At 36.6% G+C, this 24,337-nt stretch overlaps 1 protein-coding gene across 1 annotated transcript in view; it reads left to right on the top strand.

The window, feature by feature from the left end:
* BRINP3 (BMP/retinoic acid inducible neural specific 3) overlaps positions 1–23,115 on the top strand; it is a 65,953-nt gene extending 42,838 nt beyond the window's left edge. Inside the window, exon 3 of the mRNA XM_075509190.1 lies at positions 21,782–23,115. Within this exon, the coding sequence (XP_075365305.1) occupies positions 21,782–22,898 (1,117 nt within the window). The 3' untranslated portion in view covers positions 22,899–23,115. The remainder of the gene's footprint in view (positions 1–21,781) is intronic.
* The last annotated feature ends 1,222 nt before the right edge of the window (positions 23,116–24,337 follow it).

The following is a 24,337-nucleotide window of genomic DNA, read 5'->3' on the forward strand; positions in this document are numbered from 1 at the left end:
GCAATGAGTAGTGTTTTCCTGTGGTCATTTTTCATTTGTCATAAACACTTTAACCCGGGAGAAAGGTGATATATCTTAATTACTTGAGAGAGACTAGTTTTGGCTTTTGACTGACTTCAGTGTTCATAGAAGATCGGTTAAAGATGTGACTTTTACAAAAAGGCAATTTAAAATACATCAGGCACCTACCAGAGTGTTTCCTTTTTTTTTCCTGTTTCCTTTTTTTTTTTAAGGAATCTTTGTATTTTTTAAGCAGTTGTTGCCTAAAAAAAAAGCTGATTCAAAAAGAAAACTGTTCTGTAAGTGCTGAAACTACTAAGTCCTGTTTCCCTATAAATTAGCCTCTCATTGTTGAATTCTCGTGTGTATTTATGGAATAATTGGGCTCACACTGCAACTTAATAGTATCTCCACCCTATGGACTATCTTCTTGTTTTCATAAAACATGGAGGAACTCAATGTTTTTGTTATTTCTGACCCTTTGCCAAATTTTGTAGACGTTAGCTGTACAGTTCCAAATCTTGTTGGCAGAAATCATGAAGGAATGATAGACAGGACTGATAGACAATACTGTTAAATAAGCTTTATTTTCTTCAGAATCCAAGTGGGAAAACATGCAACATGAAAACAAAACAAACAAGAGTGGTTCCTTTATAGTCCCAAATGAAAAAACTTAAAAGGTTATCGGAAGTCCCAGCACTGAAAATAAAATTATGAGGATTTATCCTTAATGAGTATATCCTCTACTCATTAGATTTGTGCATACATATTTGAGAACTTCTCTATGTTCATATATGACCATGATTTTTTTCCTAAAACACCGATTTTAAATTTTTTATTATTTTAAATTATTTATGAAACAGAAAATCTATTCACTACTTTTTCCTTTTCCTTTGAGATCTCTGTTAATTATCATTCTCATGGACAGATTTTTATATGATGTTTTTCAGCATCCAAAGAGCACCAAGAAGGTTTAAGTTTGACAAGCATTTATGTGGAGATTTAGGAATAGAACAAAACAGAAACAGAAAACATACCTCCACATGGGTATATAGTAACTATAACAATGCTGCAGCAAAATTACTTTTGTCTCTACAGATTCTTGGATATTTAAAGGAATGGTCCATCAAAAACAGACACATAAGCAGTTAACAGGGAATGCAATAGACCACTTTTAAGTTAAATAAAAACCAAGCTGATAACATCTCAAAAGAAATAGACTGTAAGTTTGAAGAGATAGATGAAATTGGGAATAATTTTTTTTCTAACCAACAAATCCCCTCACAATGTAGATAATGTAGGAGCAGAATCTTAGTCTTTTTTTTTTTTTTTAAATCAAACCATCACGGTAGGGTTTGCTAAGTCAAAAACGGAACAATCATTTTGCCTATCTCTAGTAAGTTCTCTAAAGTAACAAACAGGTAAAAAAACCCCTATATATATACAGTGATCTTGTGGAAAATTGCAAATTTAACAACAGATGGCAGGAAATGGAATTTGCCGTCTTATCAGGGCAATAAAGCAGAAAACATTTGGGGTAAACTTGTTACAAAGGAAAAAAAAAACTTGCAAAAGAAAATAGAACAGATACTCTAGTTCACATTTATAGATTCTATTAAGGACAATCTGTTTTTAATTGGAAAGGACTTCCTGAGCCTGTAAATGTAGTATGCATGCGCATCTAAAAAAGCATTTGCAAGTTACTGTCATGCTGAACACAACAGGTGCTGCTCATGCACTAGATTCGATTCACTGCTCAGAGCCTACAAGACTCTAGTAGCAAAACAGCAGAATCATGAGTAGTGTCTGAAACATCTTCACAAATCACTTACATTGTAGTGGATCCTGAGTAGAGAAGCTGCATATTTTTACAGATGAGCTCAATCACTGTTGTATCAAAGGTTCTGAAAATTTATTATACAGATGACTAATATATTCATCATGGCTCAAAGCAAACCAGAATGGTCTGAAATTCTCTCTAAAACAGTGAGACACGGGAAATTCATGAGCCATTTTCAGTGCAAATGAATGAAGAACTGGTTGCAGGAAAAGACAAATAAATAAAAGATGACTCCCAGTGGATGCATACAATACAGGGAAATATCAGGTTTAGGGGCAACCACAAATGTTTGCACTTCTAAACTTTGGATGCTTTATTTTCTTGTTTGTTTGGGGTTTTGTTGTTGTTGTTGTTTTGTTTTGTTTTAAGGTTCGTATTTGATGAGGAAAGGAAAGGGGATGAAAGATGTAACACAGTGATAGTTCTGAGTTTACTGTGATGTGACCTCATATGACCCTTAGAAATAGCTTTGGTCTCTTTGTCCTTGGTAGACTATACTTTGGGGGCAGAAAGTCTTATCCATCAATCATTTCTGAGAAAGATCTCTAATCAAGTAGGAAAAGAATTGCACCTATGTCCAACGTCTGAACTAGTCACTGGCAAAAGAAGAAAAAGTCATCTTTTATCCACCCCCTTCTATCTGATGTGAGGACAGCATGCTGCTTCCACCCTCCCCACAAATAAGAAAACTATTCCATAATTGCTCTGGGCCTAGAACTAGCATAAGGTATTTCTCAGCACAATATAAGTGATTTATTTTCCTCAATATTTGCCAGATTTCCCTAGAAAAAAGTTTGTCAACCATCTTTTGTTTATTAGTAATCAATGTCCCAGTCATATTTAGAGGAAAACCTGGTCACCGTTATGTTTAAGGTGTTCATAATTAGCACTGTGTTTATATAAGATATTATAACTCTGAACTCCAAAGGAATCACACATAAATGAAAAACAAACAGAAATTAAAAAGTAGTCAAGGAGAAAATAAAGAAATGCTTTCCAACATTACAAAGATAGTAATTTTCTGCAAAACAGTATGAGAGTTGAGAAAAGATTATTTTTCTTTTTGATGCAACACTGCTAAAGCTAGGCTTCTGCAGAGAGCTTTTACTTTTTTGTTCATCTGTTCTTCACTTTGATTCCATTTTGCTTGAAGTCCAGTGGCTCTGTTCCTAAACTGATGTTCCCTGACTTTAAGTCATGATTTGTGCTTTAGCAAAGGGCATAGGAATTAGCTACCTGAGGCATCCTGTCAGAATTCAGTCAGTCTTACTGGTTTCTGACTTCTGTTCATGTATTTGAGAACTACACTTGACTTTAGCATTACCTGAAGGATAAGTACCTTGATTTGGGGGTGGGAAATTATGTCTTGGCATTGCGGACATTGCTTTTAAACTCATTCTGGTGGGTTTATGTTTTACATACTTAACAGAATTAGCTGAATACAAGTTGGCTAAAAAGCATAGTCATTTTTTCATGATGCACATTGTAAAGACCAAAATATAAACTATATTAAACTGTTCAAAATTTAAAGGGTCTATAAAACAACCTCCTTGACAACCATGCTCAACTTCAGCAGGAAATTTTAAGTAATGTCAGTAGAAAGAATCAATCAAATTGCAGATCAGTATATACCAAAAGCAATAACCCCCTTGGCAAGCAAAGAAGGCTTTCTCCCACAGCACCTGAGGTGAATAACCCTTTCCTCCCCTCTTTATAATGGTTACTTTAACCCTAATATCTTCTTCATATAGAAGTTGGGAGATTGTTTTGATCCTCAACCTGCATGATATAGTAGGATGCATTAGAGATTATGCCATGGCACTTCAAGTTTCAAGTTTTCACCTGTCTCACTTGTCTCAATTATTTGATCCTGGGAAATTAAATGGTTTTATAGTACCCAACAAATCCTTTACTTCTGGAGCTAAGGGTATAGGTACTTCATTTAAGAGTTCAAGTATTCATATGTGGACAGGTAGTCTATGCAGCAATTCAGTCCTATGTGAAAAATTGAATAATTTTTGAATTGGTTTCCATAGAAACTAAAAACAGCCAGTGGAAACTGCTAGATAGTATTAAAAGAATTCAGTCAAGTTATATTTGAATAAATAAGGATCATTTGCAACATACTAGTGTTTGCAAGGACAGGTGGTATTCTTCTTAAATATTATTAAAATTACATAATTAAGCTGCAGCTTCTAGTTGGCTATGTGGTTTCTCACAGGGCTACAGGTTGGTATTAGAAATATTAGGACTATGTAAGTGGTTGACCATGAATGCTCTGAAGTTAAAAGGCTCCTTTTTACCGATGCCATCATTTTTTTTTTGAGCAAGTCCATAATGAGGTAAATTAAATAGATCAACAGAATAATAAGCATTCAGATAATAGTAATGTTTGCCAGAACTATATTGCAATAAGTGGCACTGATTGTAAAACTCCTGCCAGATATAAAGCTAACATTAGTTTGCACTCTTTATATTGCATACAGTTTGGCTTTCTGTGAATAAGTGTTTGACTGTTAAGAGTTAACTTCAAAATCAAACAAACAAGCAACATTTGAGCAGGGTCAATTTTTCTTTAACTTTCTGGTAATGTCAATTCTAGCTGTAAGCAGCCTTGTGAAAAACACTGGATTATGTGTGGATTTGGGCTTCGCAATCCGTTTGTCAGCAGAGACTGATTGTGTTGCAGAGGCAATGTAATTACTCATCAAGGTGAGAGTGTTTGTGTTAGAGCACTGCTTACTTTCCCAGTGACAAGTCCGCTTACCTTTGCTGTCAATCAAAAGCACCACAAAATGGTAGCAGCTATGGACAAGGGAAAAAGCATTAATACATTGTATGAAAGTGCCATAGTAAGCAGGCTGAAAAAGATCCCATCAAAATCTCTCTGCCCCTGCAAATGGTCTTTTAATATAAATGCTAAGTCAACTTATCCACCAAAATGCATGCCAAAGATACTTCTAAAACCCATGCAGATGGATTGTGTATTGGATAAACAGGAGAAATAATGGATGATATGTTTGCCTGAGGATGTTAGAGCTATTTTTGTGGCTATTCCTTGTTATTCAGTGGTATTCACTGTGCACAGTAGGAAACCCTCTGCAGGACAGAGGGAATATTAAAGATCCAGGCCTGTACTTTAGCTAGTGGCTCTGCAGTTATCCACCTCTAGTTCTCATCATCCCCTCACTATATCTCTAAAACCTTTGTGAGCACATCCTGCATCCTATTTCTATTCCTTTTGTCTGTTTTGCACTTAGACTGGAAACTCTTCAAGGCAAAGACTCTTGAGGCAGATTGGCATTTTCCATTTGGACAATGTCTTCCAGCTTTTTCTGTTGTAACTTTTATTATAAATACAATTGAATGTAAAATAGCATTTGTAGAGTGTTGAGAAGAATAGACGGAATCCTTTTTGGGACATCTTAGTAGTGCTGTTACCCTAGTAATTAACTATTTTAATATTACCACTATGAAATTCTTCATGTTTCTTGGCCTGATTCATAATCTTAAAGTTTAACCATCCTTTCTGAGCTTAACTAGTTAAAAGTTTGAAGATATTGAACTACAGGAGTTGTGCAATTTTGTACAAGGTAAAAAAATGAGCAATTTACGCTGTATACAGGTTCCAAGATGAATACATATGACATCCAAATACATCAAGCAAAATACAACAAGTTGCTGTACGTGGCATTTCATTCTGTAATAACTGGGGACATCATTGCACATTTCTGCAGCTTGTGCACCAATCTCCCTTCAGGTAACTCTCCAGAAATAAGCAAGCTTCTTGCATTTCAATACAAATTTCATATCAGAAACCCCATTTAACAGAAGTACATTTTAACAGCTAGACATAAGCATACAGTACACATGATTTCTCTAAAGTTTTGGGTTGTGACCAGCAAGTTACACTACAATGATTCAGCATAGCTCTTTTTTTTTTTTTTAAGTCAATCTTGCACTGCTTCTTGTATGTCGGAAACATTACAATTTCTCTGTCCCAAATAAAATATTCAAATTTATCTCACTTTATTTCCATTAATTAGAATCATCATCATTCCCCTAATGCCATCATGACCCTTGTTCCCTTGGTTCAGTTGCAGCCCCTGAGACTGGGTTTGGGAGGACTTTTTAAGCGATTTTTACAGACTTTTTTTTTTTTTTTCCAGGTGAGAGCATCTGGCCTTTCTGGAAGGGACAGATAAATCTTCCACAGAGTGCCTAGGGTATTAAGGAGGAGTGTGTGCTTATATATACACACATAGATATATATAGGAAGCATACTAGAGGCCTTGTTAATGATAGAGTTCCTCCAGAGTCATTAGTATCCCTCAGTGCCTATAAACAAAGATATTTAAAATAACTGTGTTAAGAATGCTAAAAATGTCTTAAAACATATGCTGTTGTAGGCTCTGAAATGTTATATATCAGTTGTCAGAAGAATATATTCTTTAACTGATTTTTTTTTTCCTACAAGGAAATCTTGTCTGCTCCAATCCACTTTTGGTTATTAATGTTAACTTTCAGAAATTCTTTGTGAAAGACAGGGTCCTTAAATTAATTCCTTCCAGCAGCAGCATATTAGTTTCACTAACGAGGAATTTAAAAGGGACTAAAATGTTTGTGGGTTTGTTTTTCTTTTTTTTTTTTTAAACTATGCTCCCTCAAATAAAAATTGCAAGGTATTAAGGAAGCTGTTCAGCATGGGGAGATTTTCTTTCTACCCTTTAGTATTATGGTATATAAAAACACCTAATAATGAAGAAGGGGATCAACTCAACAGAATGAGATTGAATATCTAGATAAATAGCATATCAGAAGTAATATGTTCTTTCTTTGTAACAAGAGTTGTCACTTCTTCAGGGTATGATTTATAGTTGATTACCCTTCATACACTTTTCTCAGGGGGAGGGGATTTCCACACAGTCCCACTGCTACACTCCAGCATCTGTGATTTACTTTAACGGCTAAAATGCTGATGCAGAAAATAAAACTATGGACAAAACAGATTTCTCCAACCATGTTTTCTAAAGCAAATTTGTCCAGGGGAAAAAAAAAAAAAAAAAAGGAAAGTTCAATTAGGTATCTGGGAGATATCCTAACAACTTTGAGTTTTTGACAGAGTTACAAAGTATTGTACAGGAGTTAATGAACTTCAGTGGTGGTACATACCACAACTGCATATTTTCACGTGGCTCTGCCAGAAGAAATTTGGAGGGGTTACCAAGAGATGTTACATATCCTGCCTTCTGCCACTGCATCACAATTGCTTGTGGCTCCTGTGTGTTATTGTAACCAGAGTGAGCTAGTTATATTGATGAGCAGAAAGTATAAAGGTTTCAGCAATCTGCAAGAAAGATTATTATTCTGAATTGCATATGTAGATTTTTTTTTTCTCAGCAATCAACAGTTGGTGGGTGAGTGAGAATAGTTCTATAAGATAAATCACTTCATCATTGTATAATTGTATATATTCCAAAAGAAATTTCCACAGCTTCCTAAAGTGGGACTGTGGTTCCTCTCCCTCAGTTATCTATACTAATTTTCCTCTTTTGCAGATCAACATGTAGAAAATTTTTCTTTTCTTGACCCGATGTCAGCCTTTCTATCATCTTATATATTGCGTTTCAGGCTGTGGTTTTGTTTGTTTGTTTAAGGAAGACAAAAATGTCAGAAGAGATGCAATTACCTGATATTTGCTTATAAGCATTATCATTACACTGTCTCCTAATTTAGATTGTATACATGCAACATCTGGTCATTTATATTAATACTTTCCCTGTTTATGATCATTACACAAGTGACATCTTATTGCTAGAATTATACATTATTAAGTGAAATACATGCTGTTTTTAAAAACAGCATGATACAACTTTTCTAGACAGCCTTTAATTTTCCTTCAGAAATTTAAGGCTTTCCTTACAATTTATTCAAACATATCATGGCAGAAAAACAAACCTCTCTTCTGTATTGTGCCTATATTAAAACTTTAAGGGTTTGCTCAAAATTATAGTTATTTTCAGTTATTTTCAGTTATTATAACAAGAGAGAAAAAAACCACTCTGAGCTCAGAATCTTATTTTATCTTATTTTGTTTAATATGATGATAAGTGAGGTATGAATACAGAACTGAGTTTTGTATTCTTTAATTAAAACTATTACTCTTTACTGGGAGATTCTTGCTTTGGTGTAATACTTCTGAGTCTACACAATGGAAGAAAATGACAGATTATTGCTGTTTATACGACAGTAGCGTCTAGAGGCAACTAAATATATAATCCAAATAGGCAAACAGTGGGAAAAAAAATAAGATCATTATCAAAGGAAAAAGGGAAGTGACTTGTCCATAGTCATGGTCATACAGAAAGATGGTGAAAGAGCCAGGAATAGAATCCATATTTTCTCTACCTCCATAATTATAGCTGTAACAAATTTTGTAGGAACAGAAACAGATTTTTTTTTTGTTTTCTTATTTCAGTTATTTCTATCTGGGAATAAGGGTGCCTAAAAGGAATAGAGGTCCTGTCTCAAAACCAGTAGGAAAATAGGAAACTATAATGGTCTTGTATCAGTTTCACAGATGTAATCACGGATTTGCCTTCCTGCTACTGGCTGTTAGTGAGGCTATGATTTTACCTGTAGTAATGAGGTTTAATTCCAGAAAATTATACAATTGATGGCTGATTTTTCTGGCACTAAATCTCTTACCATATCCAGATTTACCCCTTGCCACAATTAAAACTTTGGATGCTTTTGTCAGCACATTTTTTTTTTCATTTTTAGTATGGTTTAGAGTCACCCTACCAATTTCCCTTCCACATGATTTTTAATTATCCTACAAAATATTTGAAAGCTTCCAGCTCAGAAATTATCTCCAGACTCTGAACTTTCTATTTTACTCCTGTTTTGAACACAATACTCCAAGAACATGGATACTGCTTCCCCCATCCTAAGTACAACATTAAAACATAGAGTAATCTGCATGCATTTTGCACTAGTCTTTGTGATCTGCTGCATTACATTTGAAGACTTTTCAATCAAGGTTATTTTTTTATATTAATTCTAGAATTTCCACTGCAAACTAGAGCTGCTGGTACATTCTGTTACTGTTGCAAATTCTGTTACTGTTGCAAATGCAGTTCATAACTACATCTTAGACTATGTTTGAATTTGTGCATTTGGCATCAGGATGTATGTTCACAAGGGAATCCCATTGGTCTTAGTAGCCCTTACTGGCTCCCTTCCTCCTACAGATTAAGTATTCAAATTAGGCTTATGCCAGCATATACAAGCAATCTGATGAAGCCCTGTCCTCATAATTATACTACAATTGCTTCATAGCTATATGTATTTTAAGATCCAAAACACCCCTAAATTAGCTACTTTTACGCTTCCATTTTACATTATTCAGTGGAAGATATTTTCATTTCAAAATCCCATTTAATTTTTCTCCTTTTTCTAAGGCAGAGTGTTCCTTCCCTTCAGTTCATTCATTGTTACATCTACCTTATGGGCAGCTGAACACAGAGCAAAGAACTTCAAGCGGCCATTGCTCAAGCTATATTAATGTGAACCTCTGTCAAAGCTAATAAATACAGCTGGGAGGGAAAGGCTAGCAACAGTGCAGGGAAACAACTGGGGGAATACCCAATATCAATACAGACTGGGAGATGAATGGATTGAGAGCAGCCCTGCAGAGAAGGACTTGGGGGTACTGGTGGATGAAAAGCTGGACATGAGCCAGCAAAGTGCACTCACAGCCCAGAAAGACAACTGTATCCTGGGCTGCATCAAAAGGAGCATGGCCAGCAGCTCAAGGGAGGTGATTCTCCCCCTCTACTCCACTCTCGTGAGACCCCATGTGGAGTACTGCATCCAGGTCTGGGGCCCCCGGCAAGAGAAAGACATGGATCTGTTAGAGCAGGTCTAGAGGAGGGCCATGAAAATGATCAAAGGAATGGAACACCTCGCCTATGAAGAAAGGCTGAGGGACTTGGCCTGCAGAAGGGAAGACTCTGGGGACACGTTATTGCAGATTTCAATATATAAAGGGGGTTTACAAGAAAGATGTAAAGAGACTTTTTACCAAGGCCTGTAGTGACAAAACAAAGGTTAATGTTTTTAAACTGAAAGAGGGTAGATTTAGACTGGACATAAGGAAAAAAATTTTTTTTAGGATGAGGGTGGTGAGACATTGGAAGAGGTCACTCAGAGAAGTTGTGGATGCCCCATCATTGGAAGTATTCAAGGTCAGGTTGGACAGGGTTTCAAGCAACCTGATCTAGTGGAAGACGTCCCTGTCCATGGCAGAGGGTTGCACTGGATGATCTTTAAAGGTCCCTTCCAACCTAAACCATTCTATGACTCTGTGATTGTGTATAGTTTTGTGTGTGTATGCTATTTTACCTAGCTCTCTAAAAATAGAGGAGGGGGTCTACTTTCAGTTTGTCCAATTTTATGACACTTCCTTGGTTTTCCTTCACACAAAAAAAGCTGATTATGTTACAGTAAGCTTGGTTGTTATTTTTCTAATGCCTCAGAGGGGCATATTAATCTGACCATCACTGAAGCATCTAGATAAGTTTTTCATAATTTCATAATTTTTTTTATAATTACACTTTAATATACAGCTGCAAAAGTTCACCTAAAATTCCACTGAATTAATGGATAATCTGTGGCCCAAGGTGAGTTTTGCACTCATCTAACACTACAAACACAAATACACACATACATACATACATAACAGATGAGTGGCTTCAAGAAATACGCTTGGGTTGGTTTGTTTGCAGGGTTTTTTTGTTTGTTTGTTTGTTTTTTGGAGGGGGGTGTTTGCTTTGGTTTTTGTTTTGTTTTTTGTGTGTGTGTGTGATCTTTTTCCTCCTGTACATGAAAACTCTTAGTTTTCCTAATACCTCTGATTCCTTTAATTCTGCTTTTGACACCATTAATTAATTTGACTGGTATTTCCTTTATCCCTGCTGCACTATGGATCACTATTTAATAAAAGCTTTCAAATCTTGTCTCTTCTTTGAACCTCTTTAAATAAATAGCTGGTACTACAAAGCAGTTTGATTCCTATTTCAATACAGCACAATGGTCATTATGATTATAGCTGTGTCAAAAAATTGTGGGTATGTTATCTTAAAATGTTTTTTTTATAGCCATCCTTTGGTGTGTGTAGCAGAAATGTTTCATACTAGAAAAACTTTAATATGAGAATTAAAAGCATGCAACATTAGCATAGTTAAAGCCACAAATCTTTGTAAATAAATTCATAACAGGCTAACTAGAAATATCCTCCGAAATTAAATATTTTAATGTCAAAATATTGTTTAGTCTGGAATATCATGTAACTCACGGCAGTTCTGTTCTACGATGTGCGACAGGTTTATATCATTTAATATAGGGGCTTAATTCCTCTGCTTCTCATAATACAAACACTATCTGGAATTTAAAAGTGACATGCATTATTGGTTTTAAAATATAGACTATCAGCCTTAAGAAGGGGAGAGGGGGGCAGCAGCTGCAAAATGGTGGCACAAGGGCTGGAGGGTCTGCAAGGTTCTCCTTAAATGTGATTAACAGGGGTGAACAAGGTATTTTACTTCAATAAATCAACATGGATTCAGTTTAGATTATTATTAATTGCAGCCACATAATCCCAGAATCAACCTCCTGGTTCATCCAGTCCCTTTCCTGTAGTATAGCCACCATAGAGGAGTCTCACACTGAGCTAGATTTCTTTAGTTATCCCATCCACTTCTATGCTGGAAGCAATTTTAGCATATGGAAACAACACTTCCATAAAAATTTCATAGCTAATTAATATCCTTTCTGTGTATGCTAACAGGGGATTTTAGCAAAGGCATCCCTCTAGGCAGAGGCTTTTCTTTCCTTTATATACATTTAGAAAAGTATCATATTCCTTCTTTACTTCACAGTATGCTTACCTTATTTTCACCATAGTCCACATAGCTAGCTCAGACCTTTAGATCAGCTTTCAGATATCTGATCTATCAGATATCTGGCTCGGTGGACCCAGCTGTGAAATTGTAAGATATGAACTCAGAACAGCTGCCCTGCTCTTGTTTATCATCTTTTTGAGTAGGATTTGCAGCTTTCACTGGAAGTCTCACTGACATACCTGTAGCATGAGCCATAGTAAAATTATTTCAGGCGTGTTTATTTGCAGTGATCATAGTACTGCTTTAATTTTGTGAGGCTGAATAAACTAAAAACATTCATTCCCCTAATCTCTCGCTGGCTTTCTGGTGACTGTACAATCAGTAGTTTTACCTTGATTCCCAGAAGAAAAGTGCATTCACATAGACCATTATCAAATTTAATAGCAATTAATGCTCTTGTTATGAATCACAGCACAGAAACAAAGTACTTGGAGTCTTATTTATCCTTCCCAAGAGATGATCCCACAATATCAAGAGTAGGACATTTTAGAGATGCCTGTACACATCACATTTGCCTGTACACACAGAGATGCCTCTACAACACATTTTGTGTTGATGTTTCTGTCTTACAGATTTATACTGGACTCAGCCTCCAAAGGAGGGAAAAATAGGTAATGGGTATTTTACTGCCTATACACTTCTTGTTAAATTGTCTTCATTTCTTTACTTAGCATCTGCCTCACTGAGTACTCATCATCTGCTACTGAGCCATCTGACATACAACAGATGTTAAGCACTTAGTGAGGCAGAGGAGGTAAAGTATCGTATTATGATTAAATACTTGCTACAGCTATTACATAGGGTCACCATACTGCTTTGTTCTTACATTTAATGTTACAGTGTATTGAACAAGAGTAAGCACATGTTTTGTATTAAACTTGCAACTGCTATTATTGAAATAAATTAATTTTTTTTGAAAGCAAAAGAAAAATATTTCATAGCAAAAGAAAAATATTGCAAAATCTTTTAAATACACTTTAGAATTAAGAATTGGAGAGCATTTCATAAAGAGGTAATGCAGTGCAACTTCAAGTAGAGTTATTTCACCTACCAAAACACTTAAGATTTATATTTCTCATTAAGACGATTCTCATCAGAAACTTGGCTGATGTTAACTGAGACTTTAACTTCTATAGGATTATCCTATTTTTTTATCATGCTTGTGTAAATGTGAGATTGTATGGCAGGCTTTCTTCACCCTGTAAGTGTTCTAGTTGAAAGCATGGTAGCCAACTGCTTAGTGCATTCTATGCAACAAAAGGTTCGCCCATAAAAGAGTCTCGTCATCCAGCATCAGCAGCCTGATCTTCTTGTAGTATAATAGGAAAAGCGTTGAATGTGAGAAGATGGAGCTGGAGCTCTTATTAAACCATAATTAGTTAACAATCTGTTTCCCAGTAAATTTTAAGAACTGAGAAAATTTATGGAATATTGTCACACACAAATAAGTATATTCATATCGATGTATATGATCAAACAAATTAAATAGGGATGGAGGGACATGTTCATCCACACAAGAGATGTGGTTCACATGACTAGAAACTCTTTGCAGTCAAAGATGAGATTGAAACCTCAGAATAGTGGAGAGCCAGTTTAGGGATCTTAACTAAAGGGTAGGAGTAGGTGATTTGTATGGGTTATGTGGCTCAAGTGTTCTACTCTGCATAAGCCAGAGCAGAGGCTTGATGGTCTATTTCCTATAAAGACAACAGGAATTCAACGAACACAGCAATCAATAATATTTATGTTTTCATAGAAATTCCATTCTGGACTTAGCACTTCTTTTGTAACTTTGGGTTGTTTTTGAAAGGTTGATTTCAAATACTCAATATTAATAAACAAAAGAAGTCTTAAAGAATAAGAAAAAATTCTAAAGAATTTTCAGGGAGCTCTAATTCATTATATAATTTGATAAGAAGTATCCTATACTTATCTAGTGTTTTATTTCATTATAAATTTTAAATTTTACTTTAAATATTACTTTATTTCTAAAATTGTGATTTCAAATACATAATTCACCAAAAATAGCTTTTGATTATAGCTTATCACATAATTTTGCATGATGGTGAAGGCACATATATTTCAGGTACCCCATTTTGATTTGAAGCTCATTAAAATACCTAGGAAGATTCTTGCTGGTTTCAGTAGGTTTGAAAGTCAAGTTTTATATCTTAATGTTTAGAAAACTAACACATTAGGACAGTAAATATAATTCTCCAAATCGAATAATAATGTTTGTGGTGTCATTAAAAGAACTGAAGAGCTCTTTCAACCCTCCGTCAGAAGCTAATTGCCTTAATTTATTTATTAACTTCTATAAACAAGAAGCAACTGCATGGTAAGCATCCTTTGTCACTAGTCCCCCATTAACACAATGAGAATATAAATGTTTAAGCAAAACTGACTAAAGGTAAAAGAACACCGGGAGTGCATACAGATCAATGTGGTAAGGAATGAAGTACGAAGAATTTATTACACTTGAAGAGAAGAATAAAATTATACTAAATTTTGAGCAAAGCCTTTTATTAACTTTAATCTGGACTTGAGGAGCTTAAAGTCAGAGATTCAGATTCTGTCCCTATCAAAGTAAAGTTTTTCTTAGTGACTTCTGTAGACTTCACATATCAACCCAACTTTGAAAAAAAATGAAATAGTGGGAAAATACAACAAAGTCCTATGAGAGAGTTAATAAGCATTTTTCCTTCTGGTATCAGACTAAGGAGTGGATCTTGAATATGTCAAATGGTGAATAATGAAAGAAAGGAATCAGGAGTAGTATACTCAAGTTTGCATAGAGTACATAGACAACCAAGCACTAGTTCAGCCAAGTAACTTAGAAAATTAAAGAATAATTAGACCTAATATAGTAGAAAAAGGAAATCTAATGGATGGCAACAATAACTGACATTGGCTGAATCTTATGTGAAGAAAATAATTACCTGGAAGAAAAGTGAGATTTTGTTTGTCTCACGCTAAGTGCACTAAGCTTCAAATAATGTTCCCACACTCTGGCATTGTCTGGAGGCAATGGCGAAATTATCTAAAAGAAAAAAGAAAACTGGATCCCCTTAAAATCGAAAAATATATTTAACCAATGTTTTGATTTTCCTTGAACAGTTTTTCATTTTAATGATGTTTTCAGAAGTACATGGAATAATATAAGAGTAATTACTGAACTGGAATGTCATTCATTTGTGTGAAGTTTTCTCTCAACCTGTGGCTGAGGTCCTCGTGGAGGATATTATACAGCTCAGTCATCTTGATTGGTCTAGGTTGGTCTTGTATAATGAGCTCAGGAAAAGTAGCAAAATCTTGGATGGCTTATACATTATCCAGGAAGAGAAGTTCTTATTCTCCCTAGGTATTAGAGATCCACCCTACTTCTACTGGCAGTAGGCACTGAAGGAGGGCAGCATCTTAAAATATGAAGTTGCAGAAGTACATAAAAGTCTCTCAAGCAGTATGGTTATGTACTGATTTTAATACTTCTAATAATATTGTTCAAAAATTCCACCTACAAGTAAAATGAAAACAGAATCATAGACTCATAGAATAATTTAGGTTGTAATGGACCTTTGCAAGTCATCTGCCCAAACCAGGGTCACCTTCAAAGTCTGGTCAGGGCCTTGGACCATCAGGTTTTTAACATCTCCACTGATGGAGATTCCAGATCTCACTCATCAACTTCTTATAGTGTTTGGACAACCTCACAATGAAGAGTTTTTCTTTTTCTCTAATCAAAATTGCTTTGCTGTTTCTTGTCCTTTTACTGTGCACCTTGGAAAAGTGTCTAGGCCCATATTCTCTACATCCTTCCAGAACGTATTTGGCGACAGCATTTAGATCCTCCTTTAGTTTTATGTTCCTCAGTTTAAACAAATTCAGTTTCTTCAGGCTCTCCTCATATGTTATGTGCTCCAGCCCTCTGAACATCTTGGTGGACCTTCACTGGACTTGCTCCAGTCTGTTGATAGCTCTCTTGTACAGATGATTTAAATCCAGACACAATGTCCCAGGTGCCGTTTTGCAAGTATCAGACATGGGGGAATATTTGCTGCCCTTGACCAGCTGGCTTTACTAATGTCTTCTTTGCCACAAGACAATAGTCCTAGCTCATGTTCAGCTGTTCAGCTTCATATCTGCTAGGATCTCAGGTGCTTTCCTGAAAAGCTGTTTTCTAGGTGGTATACCCAACCTGAACTTTTGCATAGGGTTTTTCTGGTTCCAGGTGCAAGACTTTGCACTTCTCTGCCTTAGAACAGATCTTGTTAAGATGACAGCAAGGCAAAGAAGACACTAAATACATTAATCATTTCTGTTGCTAGGTCTCCTTTCTCCTTCAGCAGCAGGCCTCTATTTTCCTCGGTCTGACTCTTGCTGAAAACATACATGTAGAAATACTTTTTGTTATCACTTGCATTGCTCTCTCATTTCAAAACAGGCTGAGTTTTGAAACATCATGTAATTTAATCACTGTATGTCCAGGCCATGTTTCTGTAGTCCTCCCAAGTAGCCTATCCCAACTTTCAACTTAGGTAGACTTCTTGGTATTTGAGCTCAGACAGGAATTCCCCATGCATCCAAGTCAGCCTCCTGCTGTGCCTGCTCAACTTCCTGAACATCCAAATGGACTACTGTGCTATAAGGACATCATTCTTGAAGACCAACCACATCACCTGGGCTGTTTTACCTTTTAGAGCAGCCTCACCTGGTACCCAAACTAATTCACTGAACAAGATAAAGGCTGCTCTCCTGAAGACCAGGATAACTATTCTTTTACTTGCTTCCCTCACTTCCTTCAGGATTTTTGACTTGACCATCCTGCAGTCAGTGCAGGCAAGGCCGCCATCATCTTTCACATCCTCGACAAGTTCTTCCCTATTTATGAGTAGCAGCTCCAGCAGAGCATCTCCCCCATTGAGCATAAATTCATCTCCCCCACCTGCATAAAAAAATTATCCTCAATGCATTTCAATACTCCCCTAGATTGTTCATGTCCTGTCATGTTACCCCACCACCAACATCATTGCTGGGATTGTTGAAGTCCGCCATGAAGGTCAGGAACTGTGGTCATGTCGCTTCCTCTGGTTAGTTAAGGAAGGCTTCATCCACTTCATCTTCTGGTCTGTAGCAGATTCTGACCAAAGTCTCCCTATTGCTGGCCTCTCCTCTGATTACAGCCCTTAAGATCCTGAGCAGTTAATTGCTCATTCAATAGTTTTAGTTCAAAGTACTCCTTTGTGTGGAGTGCAGCTATCCCCCCTGCCCACCTGTTTTCACTAAAGAGTTTCTATTCTTCCATCACAAGCACCCCAGGCTAATCCCACCACATCTCTGTGATCCAAATGAAGTCATAGCATTGCAACTGTGTCCACATCTTCTGCCTGTTTCCCACACTGTTTGCATCTGTGGCTAGGCACTTGAGATGGGTCCCTAGTAGTACCACTTTCTGGTGGGAGTGTTTTTCCCAGACGCTTTTTTCCCTAGTCCCCATTTTGACTCCAGCCCCAAGCTGACATTGCTTGAAGCCCTTCTCACAAGGTCAGCAAGTTTGTTGCCTAAGATGTCACCCGTTATTTTCTGTTAGATCCCGTCTGTCCCCAGCTGCCATCCATCCTCAAAGAGGATCCAGTGGCTGTAAAATCCTAAACCCTGCCTATCTGACTGCACCAGCTGTTCAGCCAGGTGTTGACCTGTGGGAGGCATCTGCTTCTAACCAAGCCTTTCTCCTTGACTGCAGGGTCCAGAAGTTTAAATTATCTTTTATTTCTGGGAGAAAAAGAGAGCTTTCAGAATGACATTCCAGTGTGAATTTATCTAATTATGGATGAGTGGCTTAATTAAAGTAGGTATTGCTGACATTTTATGTACTTTCACTTAATTTTCTAAATTTACTTGAGTGAAAGCAATATATTTACAAAGAGTAACAGTATTCCTTAATGACAACTTTAAAAAAAAGCAGTTAAGGCAGTTGATTTTATTTTTTAAAAAAGAATTTATGTTTTCTGATCATAGACAAACTGATCATAGATCAAGAACTGATCAAAGACAAACAAGTATAATAGAACTTCTTGAAATGTCTCTGGTTAAAATCAGGTAAAAAAATCAAAATAAGGTAAAAAGTATTAGAAGGTTATTGTTTTGAACTTTACTTGGAATAAGGAGAAAACTTCCTTTCCTCTACAGTTCTTCGTCTCCTTGCAACTGCTAATGATCCAAGATATAGTTGTTTTAATAACCTAAATACTAAGTTATAAAATGATAACTAAGTTTTAGAAAGTAAACTTATTTAATTGTGCAGCTATGTAATTTCATGTAGACTTTTAGACTGCTTCTTCTATCCCTTAACAAAAAAAGAAGGAAGGTAGGCTTATTAAAAATAAAAAGAACAAAAAAGTGACATTAAAGATTTTGTTTCTCTTAATAATGGAAACAGTAGATTGGATCATTAATAAGGAAAAAAATGTTTTAAAGACTGTGTAGCTGGGAAAGTGAGTAACCCAAACTAAATCAACCCTTGCCAGTAAATTAATTTTGTTGGTTTAAATAGGCTTATTCCAAGAATAGAAAATTCTCCTCTTTCAACAGTGTCATCTCCCTCACCAGATCTCCCTCTTTCTATCACCTCCGTGGACCAAGAGAACTCCTTCCCGGCTTTCCCAGCTCTCTTCTCTTCATCAATCTGCATTAATGCCACAGTGTTCCTTTCTTTCTTTGTGTGGCAGACCCTGCATTCCAGACACTTGTCCCATCTAATCATGCTCACGTGTATGCGCAAGAGGAGTATTCCCCTTCTTTTCCCAGAAATTCCTCTATATGAAAAAATTAATGTGCAGAACATTCTTTGACTTATTTCAATGCCAAATAATACACAGAATATTAAGTAGTAATATAATATATTTAAAAAACCCCGAAATCCTATCCACTAGATCTAAGAGGAAGAAAGGGTAGATGAAACATAACAGGGATCAATTTAAAGCTGCAAATTATCCCATTTACCTTATGTGGTGGGTTAACGTAAGCCAGCTGCCAGATGCCCACCCACCCAGCTGCTCTCTCTCTCACCCTCTTCAACAGGAGGGGAAGAGGAAATAAGATAAAAAAAGCTTGTGGGTCGAGATAAGAACAGCTGGCTGGAACCAGCTGGAACTGTCTGGGACCAGCTGTGTCCGGTATGGGGCAGCCCCTGGCCTCTTCCCACAGAGGGCAGTCCTGTACCTGTCCCTCTGCTGTCAAAACCTTGCCAGTGACACCCAATACACCTCAATAAAGCAATATTCAAAAATTCACTCATTAAAATCTATCAGAACTTATGTAAAATTAGGCTCCAAAAATTCATAGCTGGTGTGTAGTTTAAAGCTAACTGTGCCTGAGCTCCAAGCCAGGATAAATGCTTAGCCTTCAAGCCATGCAGAAATTTCTTGTCCATACTAGCACAATGCCAAATCCAAGCTATTAATCTCTGCTGAAAACCTAATGTAGTCGTGTGGTTCTGTTTGGCTTTGGAGCTCAGGCACAGTTAGCTTTCTTCTCACTAGAATATAACATGCAAACATTATCCTTAGATGCTACAACCTATGTAGCATGGTTGATGTTTTGTGTGAGTGAGCCAAGCAGATTTAGTCTCTTTGGTTGACACTCTGTGATACATGAAAAATCTTCACAGTAAGTCTTCAAATGTTTACCCTCTACTGAGATTAATTAAAAACCACAGCTGTAAGCTCAGAGTTGGTCTATGCAAAATGAGGTTTTCTGGAAATGTACTTCTAATATATAACAGAACTTTTGAAAAGCATGGACTTCTGTTCACAAGAGAAGTGGAAGAGGATGCTAAAATTCACATTTACAAACTGGATTAATATCAGCTGTTGAACATGCTTAACCTTGATACAGTAGTCATGTGGTACCAACTGGTAGTAACAGTACAAACAGAAAACTTGGGAGATTGAAAAGCAAATGATATATTCTTGAAATCTGCCCAGTTATCTGTCCAAGGTAACAGATCAAAATAACATAACAACTTTATGAAGGTTATTGTGAAGCAAATGGCATAACCCAAAGATCGAAAGGAAAGTAAAAAACCAGACTTTTATATCTTACATCCAGCAGCTTTTGGAACTCAGTATCACTTCTTAAATCAGCACAGAGAGCCATAAGAAGTTCAGAAAAAGCTGTAATGAGAGACCTTTGAAAGGTTAGTTTCACTCCTTTGAACAAGGATCTTCTCTGTTTTGATTGCTGTGGTGTATCATAGGGCTAATAGCAATAAGATAGACCATGTGACACATAGCCTGGCTTCAAAGTTCATCCCATAATGGGAAACAGGGTCATAACACACATGAACTGCAGTTCCTGTGAGCTGCCAGGGCAAGCCCAGTAGGTACAGATTATTGTCAAAACAAACCAGACAAAGTACATGGGAACTTCCCATTCCATCTGGGAGAGCAATAGCTTTAATGTTCTACTCAGTTGTGGAGTATCTTTTACATTGTGACATTGACCTTGCTTGTGGAATGGACATTATGATTTTTAATCAGGAAATGAAGGAATAAACTTGCCAAAATATTTTTGCTTAATGCTGACTTTCACGTTAAGCAAAAAGAAGAACGGTGTTAAGGCATACATGTCATGGACGTTATTACATTTACTTATACTTCTAGAAAATACTAATAGACTCTTTGTATATAAAAAAACCAACCCAAAACAACCAAGATTCCTGCCCCCAAGCAAAAAAAGAAAAAGAAAAAAAAAACCCAACAAAGTCACCAGAGTATACAATGGTGTAATTTCAGTGATCTTTATTTTCATGTTTCTAAATAATCAGAATTTGAGATGCCATAGATTTTTAGTTTTAGCATTTATTTTATAGTCAGAAAAAAAGACAACAAAAAATTAAGATTTCGGAACTATTCAATGCTTGAGACAAATTCAGATGTGACTATAAAAGTAAGTCAGAAGTAAATAAAGATCTTGCGTTTCCTCTTTGAAACAATGCAATGAAAAGGGAAGAAACCGTACAACCATCGTCATTCATGTGGCAACAATAGATCTAACTCTGCAGCAGCCAAAACAAGTTCTTTAAACTGTGCATTGCTAGGATTAATAAGAACTGAAAAGTACAGACATAGAAAGAAGATAATTTTTCTCTTGACTATTTCCATGTAACTCCATTGTCCCCATTGCCTTTTTTCTAGCAACTGTGCCTCATCAGACTAACTGTTAGTTTCAGTATCTGTTTTCCCAGTGTGATGTAGGACATTTACTGTTGCTTCTAGTGAAACCAAAATGAGATGACAAGAAGAACATTAAAGTGATCTTTTAATTTCATCTCCAAAGATGAAAAGTAAACACAGCATGCTCATCCATGGCTTCCTGTAGGGATATTGTTGTGCTGGATGTCATTTGAAGACTGAATCTATTTTAATGGGGTGCAGGGTCCTGTTTGCTATTCCAGGAAAGCATTTTGGCTCACTGTCTATAAATCAAAGCAGCTCCAGCCAGTAACAAGAAAGCTTGCAAGCTTACAAAGATCTTCATAATGAAGAGAGAGGGTAGAATGAGAGATGGTAGAGTTATACACACTTAGAAATATACAAAGCACCTCCCTGATCAAATAGTATGAGTAAAAATAATCTCAACTGCATAGGATTTCAAGATGTTAATCTGAAGACAGTTATAGAAAAAGAGCTCTTTGTCAGGCTTCCTTGACAGAGATATAGAGAGAGCAAATACATGAACAAAATGTTCCTGTTGTGCCTGTAAGTTTATAAGGAAACTTTTATTTTGTGATTTTGCATTGTTAAAAGGCAATTTATACATGTATTTATCTGACAGCAGATGCTGTCATCTGACTTCAGTGCCTTAATCTGCTACTAAAAACAGCTTTATTTTTCTCTTTCTGATAAAAAAAACCAAGGTTGTATTTATTGTGTGCAGGTCTCTCTTTGTGTTAAAATAAGTTATTTTAACATTGCAGATCTTCCAACTATTGGCTTAACCGCATCCAGTCCTTTCTCTACTGCAATGAAAATGGCCTCCTGGGAAGCTTTTCTGAAGATACTCACACATGCACCTGCCCTAATGACCAGGTTGCCTGCCATGGGTTCCTTCCCTGCACGGTTGGAGATGGCTCTGCATGCTTGAGCTGTGCCCCCGACAATCGCACCCGCTGTGGGAGCTGCAATGCTGGCTACATGCTGAGCCAAGGGCTTTGCAAGCCTGAAGTGGCAGAATCAACAGAGCACTACATTGGGTTTGAGACTGACCTTCAGGACCTGGAAATGAAGTATTTATTGCAGAAGACAGACCGGAGAATTGAGGTCCATGCCATTTTCATCAGCAATGACATGCGCCTCAACAGCTGGTTTGATCCTTCTTGGCGCAAGCGGATGCTCCTTACTCTTAAGAGTAACAAGTACAAGTCTAGCCTGGTCCATATGATACTGGGCCTCTCTCTTCAAATTTGCCTAACTAAAAACAGCACCTTAGAGCCTGTTCTTGCTGTTTACGTCAATCCTTTTGGGGGCAGCCACTCTGAGAGCTGGTTTATGCCTGTGAATGAAAATAATTTCCCAGACTGGGAGCGGACTAAACTGGACTTACCCCTTCAGTGTTATAACTGGACGCTGACTCTGGGCAACAAGTGGAAGACATTTTTTGAAACTGTACACATCTATTTGAGGAGTCGAATAAAGTCAAATGGTCCAAATGGCAATGAGAGCATCTACTATGAACCCCTGGAATTTATTGATCCCTCAAGAAATCTGGGCTACATGAAAATCAATAACATCCAAGTGTTTGGCTACAGCATGCACTTCGACCCAGAAGCAATTCGAGACTTGATTTTGCAGCTGGACTACCCCTATACTCAGGGATCACAGGACTCAGCACTTTTGCAGTTGTTAGAGATACGGGATCGTGTAAATAAACTCTCTCCCCCTGGTCAACGTCGTCTAGACCTCTTCTCTTGCTTGCTCCGTCATAGACTCAAACTGTCTACCAGTGAAGTGGTGAGGATTCAATCTGCTTTGCAGGCCTTTAATGCCAAATTGCCAAACACAGTGGATTATGACACAACCAAATTATGTAGTTAACCATAAATGTGAGCACAACACAAAACCTTGAAGGAGTTTTTACAGTGCTTTTGTGGAACAGTTTATGTTTGGAAGAGTAAATTTAAATTGTCTTTTCAATATCAGTCTTATATCAGTCAATACTGTTGGATGGCAATTTACACACATGAACTTGTTGACAATGAATATATTATACCTGCAGTTTTGGTTTATGAATGAAATAAATACTGACACCAGTCTAGAAGACATTCTACTTTTTACAATAAATTTCATTTGTAATTTTATATGTTCCGTGGCAATGCTTTTGTGCATTACATCCTCTAGAGGGAACATAGAAGGATACCAATAAAATTTTGTAGCTGAACAGTTATTAAAAAGAAATGCTGTGGGATTCTTTTTTCTTACACAAAAGTAGTAACCTTGATACACTTCTGTGTGTGTTGAACACAGGAGGTATAGGTAAAGAGAAGATAGTGACTCAAGATTTTAACTGAAACTGTAGAAAAGTCAAAGCCATAGAGTATTTTATTCTTAGGATGTGGATCTAAATGTTCATGCTGAGCTGAAGTGACAACTGTAGCAATGCTTTACTTGCTACACCTGAGACTTTCCTAATGCATGTCCTTTTCAAGGTGCTTAACATGACATACAGACTCCCAGAGTGGTAATATTGAGTGTTTTAGGATGGCCAGGAGGTTAGTAATGTGAGATGCACAGTAATGAAAGGTTGCATTAGCTCAACAGAAGACAGGTGAGAGGCTGTCTTTGCAACTGGTATTACTCACGTTACAAAAGAAACAACTTTTTCCAGCCAAAGCGCTTTTTGAAAGTCTCCATAATGCTTTGTTTTGCGTATTTATAGAAAGAATTAAGCACATGTATGCATTACCTCCTCCCAAATACACAAACTATAATATTTATCTAGAATTATCTGTTTTGAACTATTTACCTAAATACCATCCATGCTGATTAGATTCAAATTAATTTAAAAAATTTCCCTGACAATGCAACTGTTTAGTATGTGGATATTGTCTTCATTGGTACAGATAATATCCTTTCAGTGAAAGATTTTTCAGTTTTAAAAAATATACCCTTCTACAGATACATGACAGCTATTGAAAACTAGTTTATAGAGCTGAAAGTGCAAATAAATATGTCATTATCAATGAATGAAATTAATTAAATGTGCATGACTGTGGATCAGAATTAGGTTATTTGGTATTTTACACATTCCAGCAGAAAAAACAGACATAAGATGGCAGAACTCGAGACCCTCAAGAAGGTTTTGCTACCTCTTTCAGGAGAATAGTACAAATGGCTGGGCTGTCAGAAGTCCTTGTTAGTAAATACAGGGTAAAGTGAAAGAAATTGAGACAAGGTCTTTTAGTAGCACCTCCTTAGGTTAAGTCTGAATATGTGTCATTGATGTAAAAGCCAACTTGTTTTTTTAAAATGGGAAA

The sequence above is a fragment of the Mycteria americana genome, chromosome 7, assembly GCF_035582795.1.
Source record: "Mycteria americana isolate JAX WOST 10 ecotype Jacksonville Zoo and Gardens chromosome 7, USCA_MyAme_1.0, whole genome shotgun sequence".
Lineage (NCBI taxonomy): Eukaryota > Metazoa > Chordata > Aves > Ciconiiformes > Ciconiidae > Mycteria > Mycteria americana.